Genomic DNA, 20488 nt, shown 5'->3' with positions numbered 1-20488 from the left:
ATACAAAATACAAAAACACCACAGTGAGAGTGAGTCTGACATCTACACCAGTCAGGTGATTTAAGAAGCAATCACAGGCTCGTATGGCTGAAGCGTGTGGGAGGAAGAAGACATGCAGGTGTATACACAAAGGGCCCGTCGACCCCGCGGCGAAGGAGAAGAAGGCCAGAATCCACGTGTCTGAGTCCGCTCCAGTTTCTCCTCATCAGCTCCACTTCAGAGGCTTCCTGAGTTTCTGGGAGTAAAAATATTGCTGTTTGTTCTTTGTTCCATCGCCGGCTGAAGTTTTGGACCAATGAGCTCCTCAGCAGGCCTCTGAGATCATCGGGCGATCCGAGAGGTCACAGCGGGCAGTGTTGCCTCCTAAAGTCTGAGGGCTGCTTCAAAGCTGCCGCCACAAACTCTAAATAAGACTTACAAAGGCAGAGTGACGACCGAGAGAAATTTATCTTGTGTGAAGTTAAATCATCTAAAAAAAAAAAAAATATGCCGACAAAAATGATCTCAGGCAAAGTTTGAAATGTTTTTTTAACATAAATGCACAAAATAAAAATCACTTAAGAGAAATTGTAAGAATTTTGGCATTATGAGAACCAGGGTTATAATAGTTTTGGATTTTACATTATCGTTTAGTTTTAGTTAGTTTTTACTTTTCTTTCTTTAATTCAGTTAGTTTTAATTAGTTTTCAGAGTGGTTTTGCTCGTTTTTATTTTTGGTTTATTGCTTAGTTTTAGTTTAGTTTCGTTAGTTTCAGTATTAGTTTTAGTTTTTAATACTTTGTCAGGTTTAAGATTCAAGGTACAAGAGTAACTCTTGTGTAAGAAAAACTCAACAAAAGATACCCTTTAAAGGAATATATTAAACAACCAACTGTTCACAGACAGCAGCACTACATGCTAAATGTGTGTAAAATTAAGGACACACATGAACATCAACAGGGAGAAACAAAAACATGAACTCCCAAACTCAATAACTTCTACATTAAAGTTCAGCGTCAGTGCAGCAGATTAACAACAGCTTCTGTTTTGGAGCTAGCTTGGTTAGATGCTCGATATGTGGCCTCATGTCGCATTTCTGCTTGTGTAGCTGGATTGTGTGCGTTCATTACCTTACTGTCGTGTGCTGGTGTTTTATATGCAGCTAGGACTTGTTTTGGTCTTCGCTCTTTGTGCTCAGTTTTTTGGCTGCAAACATATTTGTTCCTGTTTTTTCACTTTCTTCATTCCCTCGCGTCCTTATATTGATTGTTCCTGATTGTTATTCTCTCACTGATAAAGTGGCCGGAAACGCACAAGGACGGAACAGGTTCATCACAATGTTGCGGCTGCGTGGCAGCGACGAGTAGTCACATTTCTCCGGAGCTGAACGCCAGATTGTTGGTTCAGAGCGGTTTCCTTGTGTGCGCATCTCAGGTGGACTTTGATGTTGGCGTTTTTTCCTCACTGAGACGTGTTCAATACATTTTTCATCATTCACAACAAGACGCGCTTCTATCTGTATTACCGGACTCAAAGAAACTCCATATGAGAGTCTGCCGCTTTCTCGGCAGACCGCTGCCATTACTTTAAGGACCAGCGCGGTGAGCAGGCGCACACAGGCAGGCACACAGCTGCCCGACGGCGCTCCCAGCTTAAACTCGGAGAGCGGAAAATGATCAATCCATAAGGCTTTTAAATAAAATGGCAAACAAGAAAAGGAAGGTCATTTTATCTATAATTTTAGTTAGTTTTAGTTAGTTTTTTAAACTCACAATACAGTTTTAGCTAGTTATCGTTTCTTCCTTTTAATTTTAGTTTTTATTTATTTCAGTTAACCACAATGTTTTTTCAATTTCAGTTTTCGTTATTTCGTTCGTTTTCGTTAACTATAATAACCCTGATGAGAACTTTTCCAGATAAATCCTCCATTTTCTTCTTCAGTGAACGCTAACAACCACGAAATGAAGTCATGAAGTCCTTCGAACTGATGACTGGTCTGTGAGGACTTTAAGCCTGACCTTCTACTTTACCCACAGACTGTATGGACACACGGTCACTTAAGCTAAATATAGCTAAAATCATCACCAGTGTAGCTTTTGCTGAATGACTTCACTGATATAAAATCTGGGCTTTAGTAGCGAGGAGAAAAAAAGGGCGGAGTTTGTTTCATATAGTTGAAGATTAGCTTAGCACTTACAGGGTTTTTCCTGCTCAAAATGGGTCTCTATGGGCACAACTGGTCACATATAGAATGTGTTACTGTAACAGAAGTCTGCATTTGTCTTATATTTTTGGCCATTTGATAAACAAAGTGTATTTAAGCTTGAGAAAATTAAAATCCTTATAAAGAACAATTAAAAATATTATTTTTACAGTCCTGGTGATTTTCCTTTGGTGGAAAGATAAAACCCACTGATGCAGTACCCCTCGAATTCTTGCTCAGCTCCATCCCTCCGGTTTCAAAATTACAACGGTCACTAACCAACAGGTGATGTCACACTGGCTACATCCATCTTTTACATGCCGTCTGTGGCCTTAGGTGTCAAAAATAATAACAAAAAATGAATGCCAATAATGCAGTGTGTTAGTTTTTAAAAGATCAATGCAGTGTCTGCAGTTTTTAAATGCAAAGAAACTGAAGAATATGTGCACTGTCCAGCCAATCACAATTCGCCACAGTACAACATACCTTTCAGCATGTGAAGTAGGTGCTCCATTATTGTGTAACTTTGTGCTATTAAACTAATTAAATTAACTCATTAAATCTCACTAAGTGTCCCTCTGGGCTTCCGTCCTGGAAACATTTTCCTTCCTCACACCTCGTAGTGCAGGTCGTTGAGCTCCAGTCTTGTGTAGTGGCGTCTGTCGAAGGACTCCATTGCCTTGCGGCCTCCAATGGCGAGGGCCATCGTGATCACGGCGAGCCCCAGCACCACGAATGCCACCATGCCACTTTTCATCGCTCCACTCGCGCCTATCTCCTTCCCCCTGGCAGCATTTGAGTTCTGGAGGACGTGGTCAGACTGGACGGCGCCTTTGGGGACAATTAAAAGAGTCCCTGCAGGTGTCGTCCTTGTGGTGGATGCCTCAGTGGTGGTGGTTGTAGTTGTTGTGGTGGTGGTAGAAGGAGGAGTCGTGATGGTGGTGGTAGTTGAAGGAGTAGTAGTGGTGGTGGTGGTTGGAGGTGTGGTTGTGGTTGTTGTGGTGGTAGTTGTTGTGGTAGTTGGAGGTATGACGGTGGTGGTTGGAGGTGTGGTGGTTGGAAGTGTTGTAGTTGTCGTGGTTGTGGTTGTGGTGGTTTCAGTGTTTGGCTGAAGTTTGTCAGTAGTTCTGTATTTGGCCTCTTTGTTCACTGTTACAACAGGAAGTGAGGTGGTGGTGGTGGAGCTCTGAGTTGGCTGAGTGGTGGTGGTGGTGATAGGATGAGGTTTTCCTTTCCTGGAGGTTTTATTTTGCTTTCTGGTGGTTTTGTTGGGCTTTTTCGTGGAGGTGGTGGAAGGTGGTGGTGTTTTAGCAGTGGTGGGTGATGAGGTCACAGCTGGCATTGTGGCGATTATGATGATGGGTGGAGGTGTGGTGGTGGTGATAGGACTTGAAGTTGTGGTTGGTGGTAAGGTAGTGGTGGTTGTAGTGGTGGTCGGTTGTGCTGTTGTGGTGGTTGTTATTGTGGTAGTGGTTGGTGGCGTTGTTGTTGTTGTTGTTGTTGTAGTTTGTGGTGTGGCTGGTTGTGTGGTTGTTGACGTAGCTGGTGCCGGTGTGGTGGTGGTGGTGGTTGTAGTGGTTTGTACTGTGGTGGTTGTAGTGGTGGCAGGTCTCACAGTGGTTGGATGGAGTAAACCTGTGCAGGAAAAAAACAAAGACACAAACTTAAAGATTTGTTTAGATTTCTTTGGCCAGCAGGGGGCAGCAGAAACCCACAATGATCCAAAATTCAACACAAAAACAAGAAAAAGTGAGTTTTAGAAGGCTGAAAAAAAAACCCATTACATTAAAATTTGAACCAATTTGGTAACACCCACCAAAGTTTAGGTTTAGCATGTGTGAGCCTGCTGTGAACAATCAGGGGTGTGGCTTACTGCACAGCACAGGGCTCCATAGCTCAGGGGTTAGAGCACTGGTCTTGTAAACCAGGGGTCGTGAGTTCAAATCTCACTGGGGCCTAATATATAACTTTTCCTCAAGAAAGCTTCTAATTAAAAAAAAGTCCTCAAATATAAAAAGTATCCCCTTCTCTGAGATGATTGCTCAGTTTTTCACATTAGTATTTAAATTGATAATTTTTACTGAGCTTTTTTGTGTAGCAGATTTTAAAATGAGAACAGGCTTAACAATGAAGTCATAACATCTCACAATCATAAAGAAACTCAAAGTTTGGTGCAAAGTTGAGGCAGGTTGAAGAGTTGGTGTTGTATGTTTGGTCTCATAAAACATAAGTTTAAACCGTCTGATTGATAAAAATGTTTTTATACTCAACACAGTGTAAAGTTTCCAAAAGCAAAATGCTGGTGAACAAAGAAGCTTCAAAATGTGGAGACCAGAAACCAATAAGTGATGTCACAGTGGTTATGCCATCTTTTATATACAGGCAGTGTTATTCAGTATAATCGTGATATTTAAAAATGAAATGTGAATATTGTGTGATAATATTGTGTATTATTTGTTATTGTTATAGTCACTGACAGTCGTGACTGAACCTTCGTAGATGGTGACAGCGTTATCCTGAACTCTTTTCACCATAATAATGATCAAGTGGAAATCGCATTATATAAACTAAATTATATAATCAAACATCTGGTTTTGGTTTAAATTAATTTTCTTAATAAAAACCTTTAAGAATCAGAAACTAAACACATGCAGTCGCACTAACAGACGACACCACAGGCCGGGTCGTTCACGTCTTTGTTCATCACACATTTACGCTTCATTATTATTAAAGCAGTTTTTCCATCTTTACAATGAAATCGAAACTCAAACCATGAAAACTGTGGGCAGAGGCTCTGCTGCAGATGCAGAGAAGCAGACTTTGAGTTTTACCTTTGTAGATGTCGTAGGTGTTGATGCCATCCTGCGCCTTCGTTAAAGGGCAGTCCTGCTCCGTCGGGCAGTGGAACAGGAAGCAGTTATCATCGCCGGCGTGCTTGTTGCCGTTGAAAACCACCATGTTGCATTTGGCGCCTTCAGAAAGACAAAGTTAGTTTTTCTTTTACTGTTTTGTTGAGTCGGTTTTTGCCTTAAATTGAGCTGCTTGGGAGTGACGATCCTCCCACAGAGAAACTGCGACACCATCAGATTTATTCTTCACACTGTGGGTGGGTGTAAAACTGATTTGGTTGTGGTTTTTAATAGAGCCTAAATGTGTTTTTCACTCCTGAAAATTTCATGTGGATATCTGTAGCTATAAAGTTATGAATGCTCAAAAATACTGGAAAAATAATGTACTTGCAGGCTCTGTAACTCTGACTCTGAAGGTATTGTAGAAAAAAATCAGCTGATTCTCAGATTTCTTTAGAGTGCATGTGATGCATTTAGGAAACATCTGTAAACTGGAGCTTCCTGCCTGCAGCAGCTTTATGTAACAGCATAAGGAAAAGAAGGACTTTTTTTACTCCGTCTGGTTTTGAAGGTACTTTTTGAATTTACCCTCTGCTGGAACCTCAGCACTATAGGAAGCTGTCTTGGACATTAAGTCATAATGGTTGCTTCTCCACATTGTGGTGATCATACCTGCTGTGTGAATGTTGCGTTTCTGTTGTATTTCTGTCTTGGTCTTACACTTACTCACCTAGTTTATGTATTTGTGTGTGTGTGTGTTTGTGAGTGTATATATGTGTATATTACTGATAATACTTGTTGTAACACATTCACCAGCGGCAGCTGTCACGATAAAGGCTTCTGATTCTGATGCTTTAGCAGGGGCGTATCCGGAGGGAGGGAGCATGGGGTGGTACCCGCCCACCCTGAATTATGATTGGTCTCCATATATGCCACTTAGCTGGAGTATTGTAAATCCCAGTGTCGACTGGTTCAACACTAGGACAGGACCAGTAGGATTATAACGTTTTATACTTTTATCTTACAGAAGTACCATTTAATGTACTTTAAGTATTTCTATATTATGCCGCCTTCTACTCCTATTCTACTAAATTTCAGATGCCAGTATTTTACTTTACACTCCATTTATTTTAAAGTTGGATTAATATGGTCCAGTAATATCATGGATTATGGATTCTGCATAATGAGTACTTTTACTTTAGATACTTGAGGTCTATTTGACTGCAGCTTTTGTACAGTTCACCTAGACAGCAGCGTTTATCATTAACCTCAATCTTACAGATGATAAATTACAGATTATCCCTTCAAGTTTTTTTAAAACACCCACCTCTGACCCCGTGTTTCCTGTTCTCTCGGCTCACCTGGTTTGACTTCCTCGGAGCAGCAGGCGAGGACACAGTCCCGCTCCGAGCGGACCACCCGGGCGTCCATGGCTGTCGGTGCCCTGTTTAGGGCCAGCCTGATGTTGACTATGGCGCTCTGATGCTGCCTGGAGAAACACGTCTCCGGTTCCACTGCTGACACAGGAAGCAGTGTCGTCGCTGTGAGCGCAAAGACGGCGTAGACGAATGGCACGAGCGTCTGCGAGGGTCGTCCGGAGGTGGGAGGGGTCATGGCTGCGGTGGGTGTGCTCAGATCAGAAAGGCCTCAGTGTGCAGAGAGAGGAGATCCACAGAGACGAACTGCAGAGCACAAACACACTGTTATTAAATAAAGTTTTATTCAATGATATCACCAGTTTAAATGTTTAACACTCAGAAGAGCAGAGGCGTGATGAAGCTCTAAAGGAGGAAACAGGCAGGAAACGTCAGGTGGATTTTTTTGGAACTGTCCCTTTAAGTCAAACCTTTTAGTACGTCTTATTAAGTCTTTGTTGGACTTTATCTGAGACTTCAAACCCATGTCAGGATGACTCAGAGTCCCAGATCTGTCTTGGACCACAAAGAGAGCGAAATTAGATCTGTGGAGAGAAAATAGAAACCTAAAAATGGAAGCAGCTCCTGTAGGAGGCGGCGGGGCAGCTTCCTTTTTTAGCTTCCTACTGAACAAGGTCAGAAACATGTTTGAATAAGAGAGAAAAATGTGGTGGAAGAATTATTCAGACCACGAATCTGACAATATTCCAGCTCTACATTGAAATGAAGGAAAATAGGCCACGACCCTAACAATGTAAACTTTGAGCCTTAATGCAATTTAGACAACTATAAAAAAATATTAAGGGGAAAATTGTCTACAGGCTTTAATATGGGGACTGACTCACTGTTGAACATTAGAGGAATCGTTTCATTTTTCCACCCTACAGGTTGAAGCTTACAGGAGTGCAAAAAACTTTTACATAAATTACTTGAAAGGTTTGACGTGGTTGAAAACATGACATACATCCTTAAAGAGGGCCTGCTCTGCCTCTCCCGACTTCTTGCATCTATGTGGTGGTTTAGCTCAGCAGGTGACCTTAGCTGGAAGGCTAATGCAGAGGCCAGGGTTTGAATCGACCACAAGGCCACTGTGTCTTACCTGGTCTTCTCTGCACCACCCTAATGCTAAAAAGTCCCTCCCCACCCAGAAAATATGAACAAGCAGCAAAAAGAGCTTTAAATTAAATTCTCTTCTATTGCTGCATCATTCTACTCCTTTTCCATTGTGTAAATGGTTTTAAACTTTTTCCCTCTGTTTACAGTGTCTTTGGTTTGATTTAATTTATTGCATTGAAGGACATATCCTGGTCAAAAATGACTCCAAGATTTCTCACAGTGTTACTGGAGGCCAAAGTAATGCCATCCAGAGTAAGTATCTGGTTTGACGCCATGTTTCTAAGATTTGTGGGGCCGAGTACAAGAACTTCAGTTTTGTTATGCAGACCTTTATGTCTTTAAGACCTGCCTGTGGTTTAACTAGCTGGCTTCATGGATAGATAAAGCTGCGTATCATCTGCATAGAAATGAAAATGTTTGCAGTGCTTTTTATTAATGTTGCCTATAATTGGCAGAAACATGTATAATGTAAAAATGATTGAGCCCAGCACAGAACCCTGTGGAACTCCATGACTAACTTTCATGTGTGAAGAAGACTCCTTGTTCACACACACAAAAAATAAAGCTATCAGATGGAAATGACTCAAATCAGTGGAGTGCATTTCCTTTAATACCTGTGGCACACTCTAATCTCTGTAATAAAATATTATGGTCAATGGAGAAAATCTTCAACCCCTTGTTACAGAGTGTTCTACAGACTGAATGTTGCATTTACACAAACAAGGTGCGATCAGAAGATTCTGAGAAGACATCCATAAAAATCAAAAACTTCACCTGATTTAAATTTGGATTATCTTGCATTTGAGCTCATCTTCTTGGGCAGTTTGCAGCATGGCTTCTATTTTTAGAATCCCCTCATACTACCACCTACACCGTGCTCTCAAACATCAACTTCTGTTTCAAACTGGCCCGACTTTCATGTTGAGGATCATCACAGGTGAGGAGGGAGCTCGGGAGGGTTCTGCGTCATGAATTCACTTCTCCTGTAACATCCTGAGATGTCTCATGGAGAATCCTGGGAGTATAGCAGGTGTGGATCTTTGGGATCGAGTCTCCTACTCAGTGGTGTGTCTGTAGATAAAGAGCTTTTTGGCCACACAAACAAAAAATCCACCTAATTACTAGATTTATGCCTTTTTGCAATTTCATCCACTTCCTCAAAAATCAGCATATACTGACAGATCACTGTTTGGACTTAGTGGAAGAGGGCATAACAGGACTTCAATAATATCAGCCATTCTTAACGTGATCCAGAGGTGCACGAGCAGATGACCCTGAACTGAGATTAGCTGAAATTATATCAGATGGTTTTTGAGGCCTTTCCCAGGAACCTTTTTGGACACCTGGCAAATCTTTGAACGTGATTATGTTTCAGTGTCTGTACGATTATTTGGTTTCTGGTCTCTGCGACACTGAAACGATCCCAGAAAAATAGTAGGAACTACATCTGCAAAGTAAATACGGTAAAAAGTACTGCTTTTACCACACGGAAGTACTAAAGTACAATTACTGTGGTCCACAGTTACTTCTTCTTCACCACTGTGTCCTTCTTATACATTAGTCTGTTTAAAGATTTTTGAATATTTAATAATTAAGAGCAGAAACTCACCGTGCTGACCTGTGAACAGTGCTGCATCAGACGCTCAGCAGCTCTTTGGGTCCACAGTCCACAGAGCAGGACTTTAGCCTGTTCTCCTGATAGGACTGCTCCATTTAATCCCTCTATCAGCTTTACAGCTGCTGCTATCTGACCCACTATCACACAGATTAGTGCACCTTGATGTAATGGCCCTGTTTTCATGTCTGCATCCTCCTCCACACTGAGAACAGTTTAACCCTCATCTTCAGTTTTCTGCTCTCCAAAGTTCTCACAGTGCTGTGAGTTTTTATTTTTTAGAAGTCCTTCAGTCAGATCATGATTCATGATCTCCTAAATCTTCTTTTCAGTGGACACCTCGATGTTAAACTGTATTGTCACACCTGGGAGGACAGCTGCACACATCACTTCATTGAAGCTGAGAGAATTCAGGCTGAAGTCTCAGCATCACCTCAGAGTTTATTTGACTGAAAAGCAAATTTCTAAAAAAGCAGAAGAAATACTTTTAATTTTTTTTTTGTTTTTTAAGCCTTAGTTCACTATAATAACCTTGAGTTTGACATTAAACTTTAATCCAGTTTAAACAGGTGAGTTCAGGGCTTAGAGTTAAATCACCTGCAACAGCTGAAAAACAAGTAAATAAAGGTAAATTTTTTAATTCTATTATACACAGATTTAAGTGCTTAGTGGGCCGAGGATGCTCAGGTGGATGCAGCTCCCAGATCTAAAACATGAAGCCTTAAACCTTTTTTCTAATGACCAGCAGGGGGCGCCTGATTGTAAAGGAGTCTGAGAAAATGAGCCACTGCTTACAGTAAACGCTTTCCAGAGCTCATGGTCTTGGTGGCTAGTTTTAATGTCTTATTGAATAGACCTCCCAGAATATTTGGTTTTCTGAATATATGAATGAAAAAAGAACAGAGCTCCCTGATGACAGTATAAAAAGGCAGACGCTGACTCCAGGTGTGAAGTGAAGTGAAGCCAACACTGACATCTGTGGCGTGTTTCTGATTTTAGTCACCAGTTACAAGTTTAACTGGATGAAACATGAAGCTCACTTTGCCCCATCGGTCATCAGCCAATGAGAAGAAGGTGACAACGACAAAAAAAGCTTAAAGACCGGAGGCTTCATAACCGGTGGGTGATGTCATCGTGGCTATGTCCATCTTCTATATACAGTCTATGATTGAGTTGCCTCTCTGACAGGGATCCGGCTCCATTCATCAAACCAGCAGCAGATCACAGGATGACACCCCCGGGATGCCCCTGCTGTTATGACATCAGAGATCATCTCTATAAACATGTTTATTTCTGCTGCAAAGTTGGAAATTTAACGGGGGGGGGGGTCTGCGGGGACTGACTCACCTTTGCTGCCAGCTTCTAGTGGACATTAGAGGAACTGCAGCTGTTGTTCTTGTTGCTTTTGGATAATAAGACCCTGAGAGCACCTGAATGGGCTGAGTCTGAGCTAAAGGCCAAAAATCACCTGTAATAAATTTAATGAGCCGCATCTATAAGCTGGAGTCTTAGCATAAAGCTAACGTGGTGCTCCATGCTGCACCTGCCCTTCAAACCTGTCTGTACTGGTTTCACTGGTGCTATAATGGAGCCTGAACTGGGACACAAAGCAGCAGAAAACGTGTTTCTGTTACCTGAACGTTCAGCGGGGACGCAGATTACCTCGGCGCCGCCTCCATCGTCCCTCCGTCGGTCAGTGCGCGGTGTGAGGAGTCGGTGTTTGGCTGGAGGAGCCTCCAGCTGCGCGCCCCTGCAAACCAGTTCAGTCCCAGTAAGAAGCTTCAGCCATCCCGACAGGACATGATGGGAGGAATAAAATAAAGCAGAAGACGGTGTTTTCGCTGCTTTAATGATGAATCCAGCTGCTCTCCGCCTGCAGAGGATGGAGGACGTTACATGACGGCTGGTGCGGAGGATCTGCTGCTTCTCTCCTGAGTCTGACCCATTTTAGTCTTTGTCCTCTGGTAGGGGGAGGGAAGGAGCCTGCATCCCCAATCTGAGGCTAACTGCGGTCTGATGTTCCCCCCAAAAAGCCCGAAAAACATCAGACACACAACCAGAGAACAGCGGGCACAAAGAGCTCCCTCAGATTTAACAGTCAACACAGTTTATATAAGATCCATACGGAGGCTCATCAATAATTACATCTGATCATGAACAAAACATCTGAAAGAAACGCAGCCAGCGTGAAACAGATCAATAGTTTATAAAGCCCCCATCACTGTATGGAAGCCCACCAATGCCTCTCAAACATTACAACAGGAATAAAAATAATGAATGTATGGAAACCCATAAAGACATTAAAGCGTAATTAATTATAGTATTTAAATGCCTGGACAGCAAATTTAGAAATATATGGAAGCCTAATATAGCCCCTGGAAAAGTACAAATAATGGGATATTAAAAATATAGAAGCTCATTAAAGCATTCTGAAAAAACAAAAATAAGAAGGAAATATTAAAAAAATAAATAAAGGCCATTAAAGGAAAGCTTATGAAAAAATTTAATATTGGATTAAAAGTATGGAAGCCTGTAGTGGCAAAGCAGAAAAAATGAATGAATGAATATGGACACACGACACCCCCCCTCTAGGAAGAGAAGAGGGGGCTCCGTGAAGCTTTCTGAAATCATCTGATTAGAATTAAAAAGCCCTAAAAACTGAATGCTCATTATAAACAAAATATCTAGACTAAATGTATGGAAGCTCTTAAAGGCCAAAAAGATTGTCCCCTCTCCTTTTGTGTTCACACTTTACACATCTGACTTCCAGTACAACTCTGAGACGCGTCATATGCAGAAATTCTCAGGTGACACGGCCATCGTCGAGTATGTGGACAGGAGGATGAGTACAGGACACTGTGGAAGACTTTGTGGAACGGTGCCAACTGAACCACCTGCTGCTGAACATGTCCAAGAGTAAGGAGATGATGGTGGACTTCCACAGGTCTGGATCACCCCCACAGCCAGTCTCCATTGGGGGATTGATGAGATGACGAGGACCTACAAGTACCTCGTTCTGCAGGGGACAACAAACTGGACTAGTTGGTGTGCACAAACTGTAGAGCACATGTGTCAAACACAGAGCTGGATATAATTATGTGAGATAATTTCATTCAGCTATTATTAATGGCCCACCGGTAAATAGCGCTTCCACCAATTATACTACAAATCTCACAATGCAGTGCAAACACTGGAAAGCAGGTCAAGACCTGTGCACGAACCCGCTTTCCAGTGTTGGTCAGTGGTCAACAGATGAAAACATCGGTCAGCACTGTTTACAGTGACATTTAAGCTTCCTGACACCTAAAAATGTAGAAAAAGTAGAAAACAGGAATTTTCCTCACCTGCGATGTGGAGATACGGGAGAAGATGCAGAGGGAGACCTGCACAGGTGAGCTGACAGTGCGTCACTGCTCACACAGCAGGAAACGCTGCAGCAAAGTCCTGAAGGCACAACGAGCCATGAGCACCGTAACACAGACAGTAAACTTTATAAGAGGCAAAGGTTTAAATCCCCGCAGTTTCAGGCTTTCTGGAGGAAATAGCTTCTGAATTTGGTGACCTGCCTGATCACACAGGTGCGCTAACCCGCCTGAGGAAATCGGTCAGTTCACAGGAAGTGAAGGAAAAGCCTCAGCAGGGCTCCAGGATGAAGGGTGGCTGTGAGTCGGCCTTTCTCTGCGACATAATGAAGCATCTTAACGCGTTAAACCTGCAGCTTCAGGGACGGGACGGCGTGATTACAAATAAATCAATAACTCAATAACTCAGAGCAGGTCTGCAGCGCTGTCTTTGCTGCACAGTTTACGCAGCGTTTTTCCAAATGTGACGCACAGAAATTCACATCACAGTTTTTACCTGAAAAAATTTTCATCAGCTTGAAATGTTCTTATTTTTCCTGATTTTATTTTTGAAGAAAAATATACTTTTACATTTTATTTAAAGTGTTGAGGGAAAAGTTGCTGTTTTATGGCCATTCAGATTCATATTGCTGATTAAAATCTTTTTTAAATAACTCAGACTGCGTCTTCAAGTTTGACCTGTCCTGTGATGGAGTTCGACCCCCCTGCTGTACAGGAAGGGTCAAATCAGGGTCCTTCAACATCTGCAGATGTTCTACCAGTCTATAGTTCCCAGCTGGGGAGGCAGCATCAGGAACAGAGGCACGCTGAGGCTGGATAAGTTGGTCAGGCGGGCTGGGTCAGAGGTCAAAGGTCGGAGTGGAGCTGGACTCTCTGACTGCAGCGGCAGAGAGGACAAACTGCTCTCTATCACAGTCACCATTACACACCAGTATGATGAACCAGTGTTCACTGGAACTGCTCAGCAGACTCTTTAATGCTTCACTGATGATAACATACAACCATAGCATCATTACCACTTTAATACTGTGTATTACTGCATTGTTTGCACATCTGCACTGTTGTATATGATTATTGCACAACCAGACTCATCATAACCCTCTTCTTTGTTCTGTTTTCAGAGCCCCGTGCAGTTTATTATAGTTTGTATGACAGTATAGTTTATCTGTATCATTAATATGGTTCCTATAATTCTTACCTCTATTCTTTGTATTCTATTTATTGTGCGTATTAAACTGCTGGATGCCCTAATTTCCTTTGGGATCAATAAAGTATGTAAGACAAAACTACATGAATGAAGAGTAAGTAAAAATCTGGACAGCATTTTATCGTCACCCTCCTAAAATAATGGCCGACGTCATTTGTTGCCTAAATCATCATACTTTAAATATTGTGTTCAGTTTTTTGTGTTTTCTAAAAAAAATGACGTAGGCCATTATTTTAGGAGGGTGAAGATGTGGAGGTTTAATGCAAAAAAAATGAGACATCATGTACATGTGACTGTCACAATATCAGATTAGCACATTTTATTGTATGGTTAAAAAAAAAAGTACTTCTATCAAATTTTCTAATAAAATTTATTTTTTGCGAATGAATGAAACTGAAAGAAGTATAAGAAGGTGTCACGAGTCTGTAATCAAAATGCAAACGAACAATTAAGCACAATTATTTTTCCTCAGTTTTAAATATTACAATTTTCTGTGCCCCCCCACAGAATCAGATGCCTGCTGAAGTCTGCAAAAATTAAACAAGGATGTATCAGGATTTCTCTGTAATTATCTTTACCTACAATACAAAGGTGACTGTTTGTGATTTGGTGCTATATAAATAAAACTGAATTGAATCAGGTCCCATTTTAAATTACAATCAGAAATGAACATAAAAAGAAATTTTAGAAAATTATCTCTTTTTGAAGATGAGGCAAGATGTCAAAAGTTTTTAATTTTTCTTCTCAACTTTGCACCATTTTCACTTTGGCAGAAATAGGCTTCCATAAGACCTTTACCTTCAGGTCGAGGTCGCAGAGATTCGACCTCGACTGTGAGTTTCAGCAGCTGCTCGTCGGTGTGACCTTTGTGACATCATATTCGAGTGACGGCCAACATTAAAGCTTTTGTGGACGCCGCAGACGCGCCGACAACAATCGAGCTAAAATCTCCATGAGCATCAGGTATGGAAGCCCATTACTGCCACAACAAAAAAAACCTAAATCTAAAAATGCCACAGCTTAGTCTGAACTCGAGGAGCGAGTCTGAGATATGAAAAACTTTTTAAAGTCAGAATTATTACGTCAAACTTGACTTCTCACAATTTTGCCTCAGTAAATAAACATTTGAGTGTTTCATAACACTGATGAGAAAATAAAAAAATCAAAAAGGTCTAAAAATGAAAGAATATGGAAACATGTTCAGACACTACATGAAAATCATTTCAGATTTGCTGCCAGTGAGTAAAAAAAATAAATTGAATCACAAAACTTCAGCATAATAGAAAAATATTTTGTCTCATCTCAAAACTGGAAAACTGACTAATGTAACGTAGGCTGACCTCAGGTCGCTAAAAATGCACTGATTAAATCTATTTGGATAAAAATGCTTCCAAACAGTTTGAGCTCAAACAAATTCACATTTGTTTACAATGAAAACACAAAGAAACAAAAACATTTGAGCTCCAACATGAACGTTTTCACTCGTCTCCTCGACTCTCGTCCTGTTTTGTGAAGTTTTTGACAGACATGCCAAAAAACCTCAAACTTCAGGGCTGCGTGAGGCCGTCCTGCACGTCGGAGTCCAGACATCTCCTCATTCAGCATCCATCATCTCTACGTCGCCCTGGCATCCCGACGCCTTCTTGTTCTTCTTCTTGGACGGAGCTGAAGAGGAGGCCTGCTTCTTCTGTGGTGCTGCCGTCGATTCGACTGCACAGAGACGAATAATCAACGGTTTTATTTTTGTCGTAATAAAGTCTCAATAAAGAAGCTGAAAAAATATCTGAGAACCTCATTGGCTGCGCATGTCATATGTACCAGCTTGTTGCCATTAGGTGGCGCTATGACTGTGTTTAAATGTTACCATGTAGATGTCGTCAGGCTTCTGGGGCAGACTTCGTGCTTCATGGCGAAATATCAAAATTCGCCACGTTGCTACGACACGCCTGCCAATGAAAACTCATCACAGTCTGAAGCTCAGATTGAGCAGATATGAAGCTGATCCAGTCAAACTTCCATGAAGAGTTTAAACACAGAGCCTGGAAATGACACAAACTGCTCCCAGCTGGATTTATGGGACATCAGGTTTTTTTCATACCTGATGTCCCATCCAGCATAACAGGATGATTCAGCTTTCAGCCGCTTTGTTGAAAAAGGGAAATATTTTGGCCCCTCAAAATGAGATTAATTGGTGTAAATATTATTAATAAACTGATTAAAACCAATTTCACACATTCAGGTCTGAAACCTCCTGGACCTTCAGGACCAGGTCCAGATATGAGCGCCACACTGACTGAATGAACCAGAGAAGCTGAACCCCTTTGAAGCAGAGAGGCAGTCAGAAGGCGTGGCACTCTTTACCTTCCATAGTGGTCTTCTCCTTCTGCAGGTGTCGCAGCTGCTTCATCAGCTTCCTCTTCTTCTTCCCCGACAGCGTGATGTTGGCTCTCGGACTCGTCCTGGTGGAACAGAGAACGTCACGGCGTGCCGTGGTCACGAGATGGTGGAGGAAGGAGAGGTCAGCTGACACTCACCGTCTCTTCTTCAGGTGATGGATGGTGATGAGACCTTCATCCACCACAGCTCCCACGATCTGATGCTTCTTCCTCTTCTCGCGGCCCAGAACTCGTCGCCGCTTGAAAAGCTTCTTCCCCAGCTCCTGCAGGAGAACCACGAGCACGGCACGTTTGAGCAACACTCGAGTGTGACGCAATGAAACACATTTAATGAGCACAAACAGAACGAACACGACAGATCAGACGGCTGCACTACGACGCAGCTGCAACAGATCCAGGCTTTCTGGGAGTTAGCTGGCTCAACAAAACCTAAACCCAGAGAGAAACAGAGGAAACAGCGCAGACTTAGAAACTGGCTTAAAGTGGTTTTTCACTGTGACCGAGCTCCACCCACTGCAGTCAGACATCATCAGAGGAGCAGCAGGTTCTGATTGGACACCGTCAGGTCCTTTCCAGCTAACTTTCCCTGCAGCATTCAAATTTATCAGTGAGAGAATAACAATCATCGTCTCAGTATAAGCAATAATAATCAAAGCATCAAATGTCAGCAAATTCCTGGAGGGAGATCGTTGAAACTATCGGGAATGAACCAAGAAGTGGAAAAACTAGAGGAATAAATATGTTCACACCTGGAAAAAAAAAGCTGAGCAAAGAGCAAAGACCCAAAAACGTCCCAGCGTTTTGTTTCTGTCAGCCGGCACCACATAGAAAACAGTGAAGCACCACCGCAGGGTGATTAACACATAACACACCAGCACAGGGTTAGGGTTAGGCCTCATACGTCGGTCACAGCGGAGCCCTGAATCAGGTCTAAATGTCAGCAGGTTCTCGGCTCAGTCACAGCACAGTAACCTCTCTGCAGCAACAACAAGGAAGCTACCTGATTTTAATGTTTTCACATTCTGCAACCAGTTTCACTGTGTGGTGACTAAACGGTTGCACAGAACTTTACCTGACTGACTCCGTCTCATGGCAACATTCACAGTAGGTTTCAGTGGCAGTGTTGGTGCGTTGAAAGGAATCATAAGGAGGTTTTTGGACCAGCACCCTCTTTGTGACCGATTACACCTGACAACTGCCGGCAACCACTCGCCAAGCAGATGGGAAAACATATTTCGGCGATTTTCTCAGTCACTAAGGCCGACAATCCTCGAGTAACGTGTCCACGAATGCAGCTGTTCAAGCCTAAAACAGACTCGATTTCTCTCACTGTGCCAAAAATAATAACTCAAAAACTAAACTAGTAAAACAGTGACAGCACTATAAATAAAGTTAAAGGTCTTTTGCAGAAACAAACAAAATGTTGGTGTTTTTAATACTCCCATCACCCCTCAGCAGCAGCAGTTTGTAAGAATATTAAATTTAACACAGAGCAGAACTGAGAGCAGCTCCACAGCAGTCCCAGTTTCCCATGAATGACCCACTGATGGTTTAAAGGGATTTCTCCACCACTCTGTGGGACGAGCTCAGACTTTAACTCCTCACTTTAAACTCCCGCCACGTTAGAAATGAGCAGCAGCCATAAAATAATCACAGTGAGCGCTCACAGAAACTGCTGCTACAGATTCAGAACTACTCACAGAACTACTGTGATAGTCCACTGAATGACCTTTAACCTTAAATGTTTAACACGCAGAAACAGGCTGAGAAAGCTGCCTGACAGGCTGACGCAGCTGTGAATGAACTTTGACCTCTCCTCGCTGACGGACCCTCCTCTGTCAGACTCGCTGCGTTTTCTGCACGTTTCCTCAGACTCGGCCTCAAACTCTCACACAGAAAAATTGTCTTTCTTACAGTTTTCGGTCTGTTTATTCCTCCCGGAGGCGCCATGCTGACCACGTGGGGCCGGAGACTGCTTCTTCTTCTACGCTCTGAATCCCGCGCGGCTCCTCACTGCCCCCGCAGGCGTGTTGGAACATTACAGCGAAGTCCGGCGGTTAAAAGAGTAAAAACAAGAAAGTTACAACTTTTCACTCACATATTTATTTTTAGTATTGATGAAAAATGATTAAAACTGAATAACAAATAAGGATAATAAAAATATTTTTGATTCCTTCACAATGATCTGCTCTGAGTCAGTGACACCCTGTCTGCCTGTTTTATGACTGATAATACTTCAGCTTTAACTTCCTTTGACCCGCAGAGCTGCTTCACGTTTTCCTGTTTTTTCTTCATATTTTAACCTGTTTTGTTTTTTGTCACTTTGTTGACTTTTTAATAATTTCTCTGTTGCTTTTGTGAATAATTCTTCGCTGTAGGAGCAGCAGCATTAGAATATAAATCTGATTTTTAATTACTTTAAAACAACATATTTTTTAATAAAATGTAAAACATATACACTTCTATTATTATTGTTTTATTTGCATTTTTGTAATAGGACAGGTCAAGTGTGGTGTTTTATTTTATTTTCAGCTGTTAATTTTGCAACATTTTACTCAAATCAGCAACAAAATTACACAAGACAACCATCACAATTAGACAAAACAAAGAGTAATCAAATCGATTAAAAAATAAATAAATAAATAAAATGCCTGGCAGGATTTAACGATTAATAGCTCAACACTTACATCTGGTGGCTCCATCGGCACACTACAACTCCACACATGATACACACATAATTAAAAATATAGCAACTTTCTGCCAGTAATAAGTAGAACAATAAACACAAACAGCATATTTTAGCATAATTTTGGTGACTTTTCAAACTGGAAAACCATGATGGCAAAATCTGATTTGTGTGGTTTTTTTTGTCTTTTGTTTTTGTCTTTTAATTATCATTTTTTTTCTTAATTCAGTTTAGTTTCAGCCAGTTTCCAGAATGTGTTTGGCTGCTTATTTATTGCCGTCTAACAGTGTTTTATTTCAGTTTTAGTTCTACTATTATTTTATTTTACTAAACTTCACCCAAAAAATAAGGAAATTGTGTTTGGTAGATATTTTTTTTTGTTGTAATGATGCTTCTTGCCCATAAATCTGATCTGAAAGCCTGTTTATTAATGGAGGCATATTTGTAATGAAAATGCATTTGTGGTTGAGCAGCAGAGTTGAGCAGCCTCAGCAGCGTGTGGAAGAACCATACACAGCCACAACAGCCTGACAACTCTGCCTCGTGCTGGTCACCAGCTGACATCTGTACTGAGATTGCCTCCAGTGATGACAAGCCTGATTGTCAGCACCTGAGGCACCAGAAGCTTAAAACAAGAGTCAACAGCTGAATAAGTTTTAAGAAGCACCTGTGGGGCATCCTCAAGCAGAAGGTGGAGGAGCACAAGATGTCTAACATCCACCAGCTCCATATGCAAGAGGGTTAAGGCAGTGCTAAATAATAATATTGGTCACACAAAATATTGATGCTATGACCACAATTTGGACATGTTCAGTGCGAGGTGTGCTCACTTGTGTTGCAATTGTGATTTAGCACTATATAAAAAAATTGAAGCGATATAATGATAGGTGTAAAGCACTTTATCTGTCTGAGAAATCAGACAGAAACTCTGAGTAAGGACCAGGTGGACGATAGATAATAACAAATAAAACTGTTTTTTGAATTTCCCAATTAGGATGGACAAGACTAAGATTCAGAGTTTCAAAAGAATTAAAACTTTGTCTGGGTCTTTGATTAATTAATAAGCTGGAATAGAAGATTGCTGCTACTCCTCCTCCTCGACCTGAGCTTCGAGCATTCTGACAGTTACTGTGACTCGGGGGTGTTGATTCATTTAAACATATTCATCCTGCTGTAACCAGGTTTCTATAAGGCAGAATAAATCAATATATTGATCAATTATTAAATCCTTTAATAACAGGGACTTACTTCTCATTTCTGCTTTGACTCTGCATATAGTCAATTTGGGGAGTTTAATAAATTTGACAAAATTTCTAGTAATGAGAGCTGCTCCATCCAAACTGGGATGGATTCTGTCTCTCCTAACAAGACCAGATTTCCCCCCTAAAGTTTTCCAGTTATCTATAAAGATCTATCTATATCTAAGCTCTATCTATAAATATCAACCAAAAATCCAGGAAAAAAAGCACATTGTATAAAAGTTCTAAACTGACTAAAATGTCATTAAGTTGATCCCCTACAACCCAGTCAGAATTTTGTCTGTCACAGATATCAGATGAGTCAAAATGGAAGAAATATAAAATGACCAGTTGCTTTCGGCCTGGAGCTCCATGCAAGATCTTGCCTCATGGGGTGAAGATGATCATGAGAAAACTACATA

The 20488-nt window shown here is 41.5% G+C and overlaps 2 protein-coding genes and 1 non-coding gene across 3 annotated transcripts; 1 reads left to right on the top strand and 2 right to left on the bottom strand.

Annotated features, from left to right (window-relative positions):
* Positions 1 to 2792: 2792 nt before the first annotated feature.
* Positions 2793 to 10981, bottom strand: mansc1 (MANSC domain containing 1). The gene is made up of 4 exons (XM_030720703.1): positions 10812 to 10981; positions 6393 to 6713; positions 5014 to 5154; positions 2793 to 3817 (listed from the first exon to the last, which is right to left on the bottom strand). Exons 2-4 carry the CDS (start codon positions 6643 to 6645, stop codon positions 2793 to 2795), a joined length of 1419 nt encoding a protein of 472 aa, XP_030576563.1. The 5' UTR covers positions 6646 to 6713; positions 10812 to 10981.
* Positions 4068 to 4140, top strand: trnat-ugu (transfer RNA threonine (anticodon UGU)). The gene has a single exon. It is a non-coding gene; the product is annotated as a tRNA-Thr (tRNA).
* Positions 10982 to 14050: 3069 nt separating the features above from the next.
* Positions 14051 to 18144, bottom strand: c4h11orf98 (chromosome 4 C11orf98 homolog). Its single transcript, XM_030719718.1, has 4 exons — positions 18057 to 18144; positions 16281 to 16405; positions 16108 to 16205; positions 14051 to 15456 (listed from the first exon to the last, which is right to left on the bottom strand). Exons 1-4 carry the CDS (start codon positions 18090 to 18092, stop codon positions 15341 to 15343), a joined length of 375 nt encoding a protein of 124 aa, XP_030575578.1. The 5' UTR covers positions 18093 to 18144; the 3' UTR covers positions 14051 to 15340.
* Positions 18145 to 20488: the final 2344 nt, after the last annotated feature.

Source organism: Archocentrus centrarchus, chromosome 23, assembly GCF_007364275.1.
Source record: "Archocentrus centrarchus isolate MPI-CPG fArcCen1 chromosome 23, fArcCen1, whole genome shotgun sequence".
In the NCBI taxonomy this organism is placed as follows: domain Eukaryota; kingdom Metazoa; phylum Chordata; class Actinopteri; order Cichliformes; family Cichlidae; genus Archocentrus; species Archocentrus centrarchus.
This window is presented reverse-complemented; position numbering and strand designations above follow the sequence as displayed.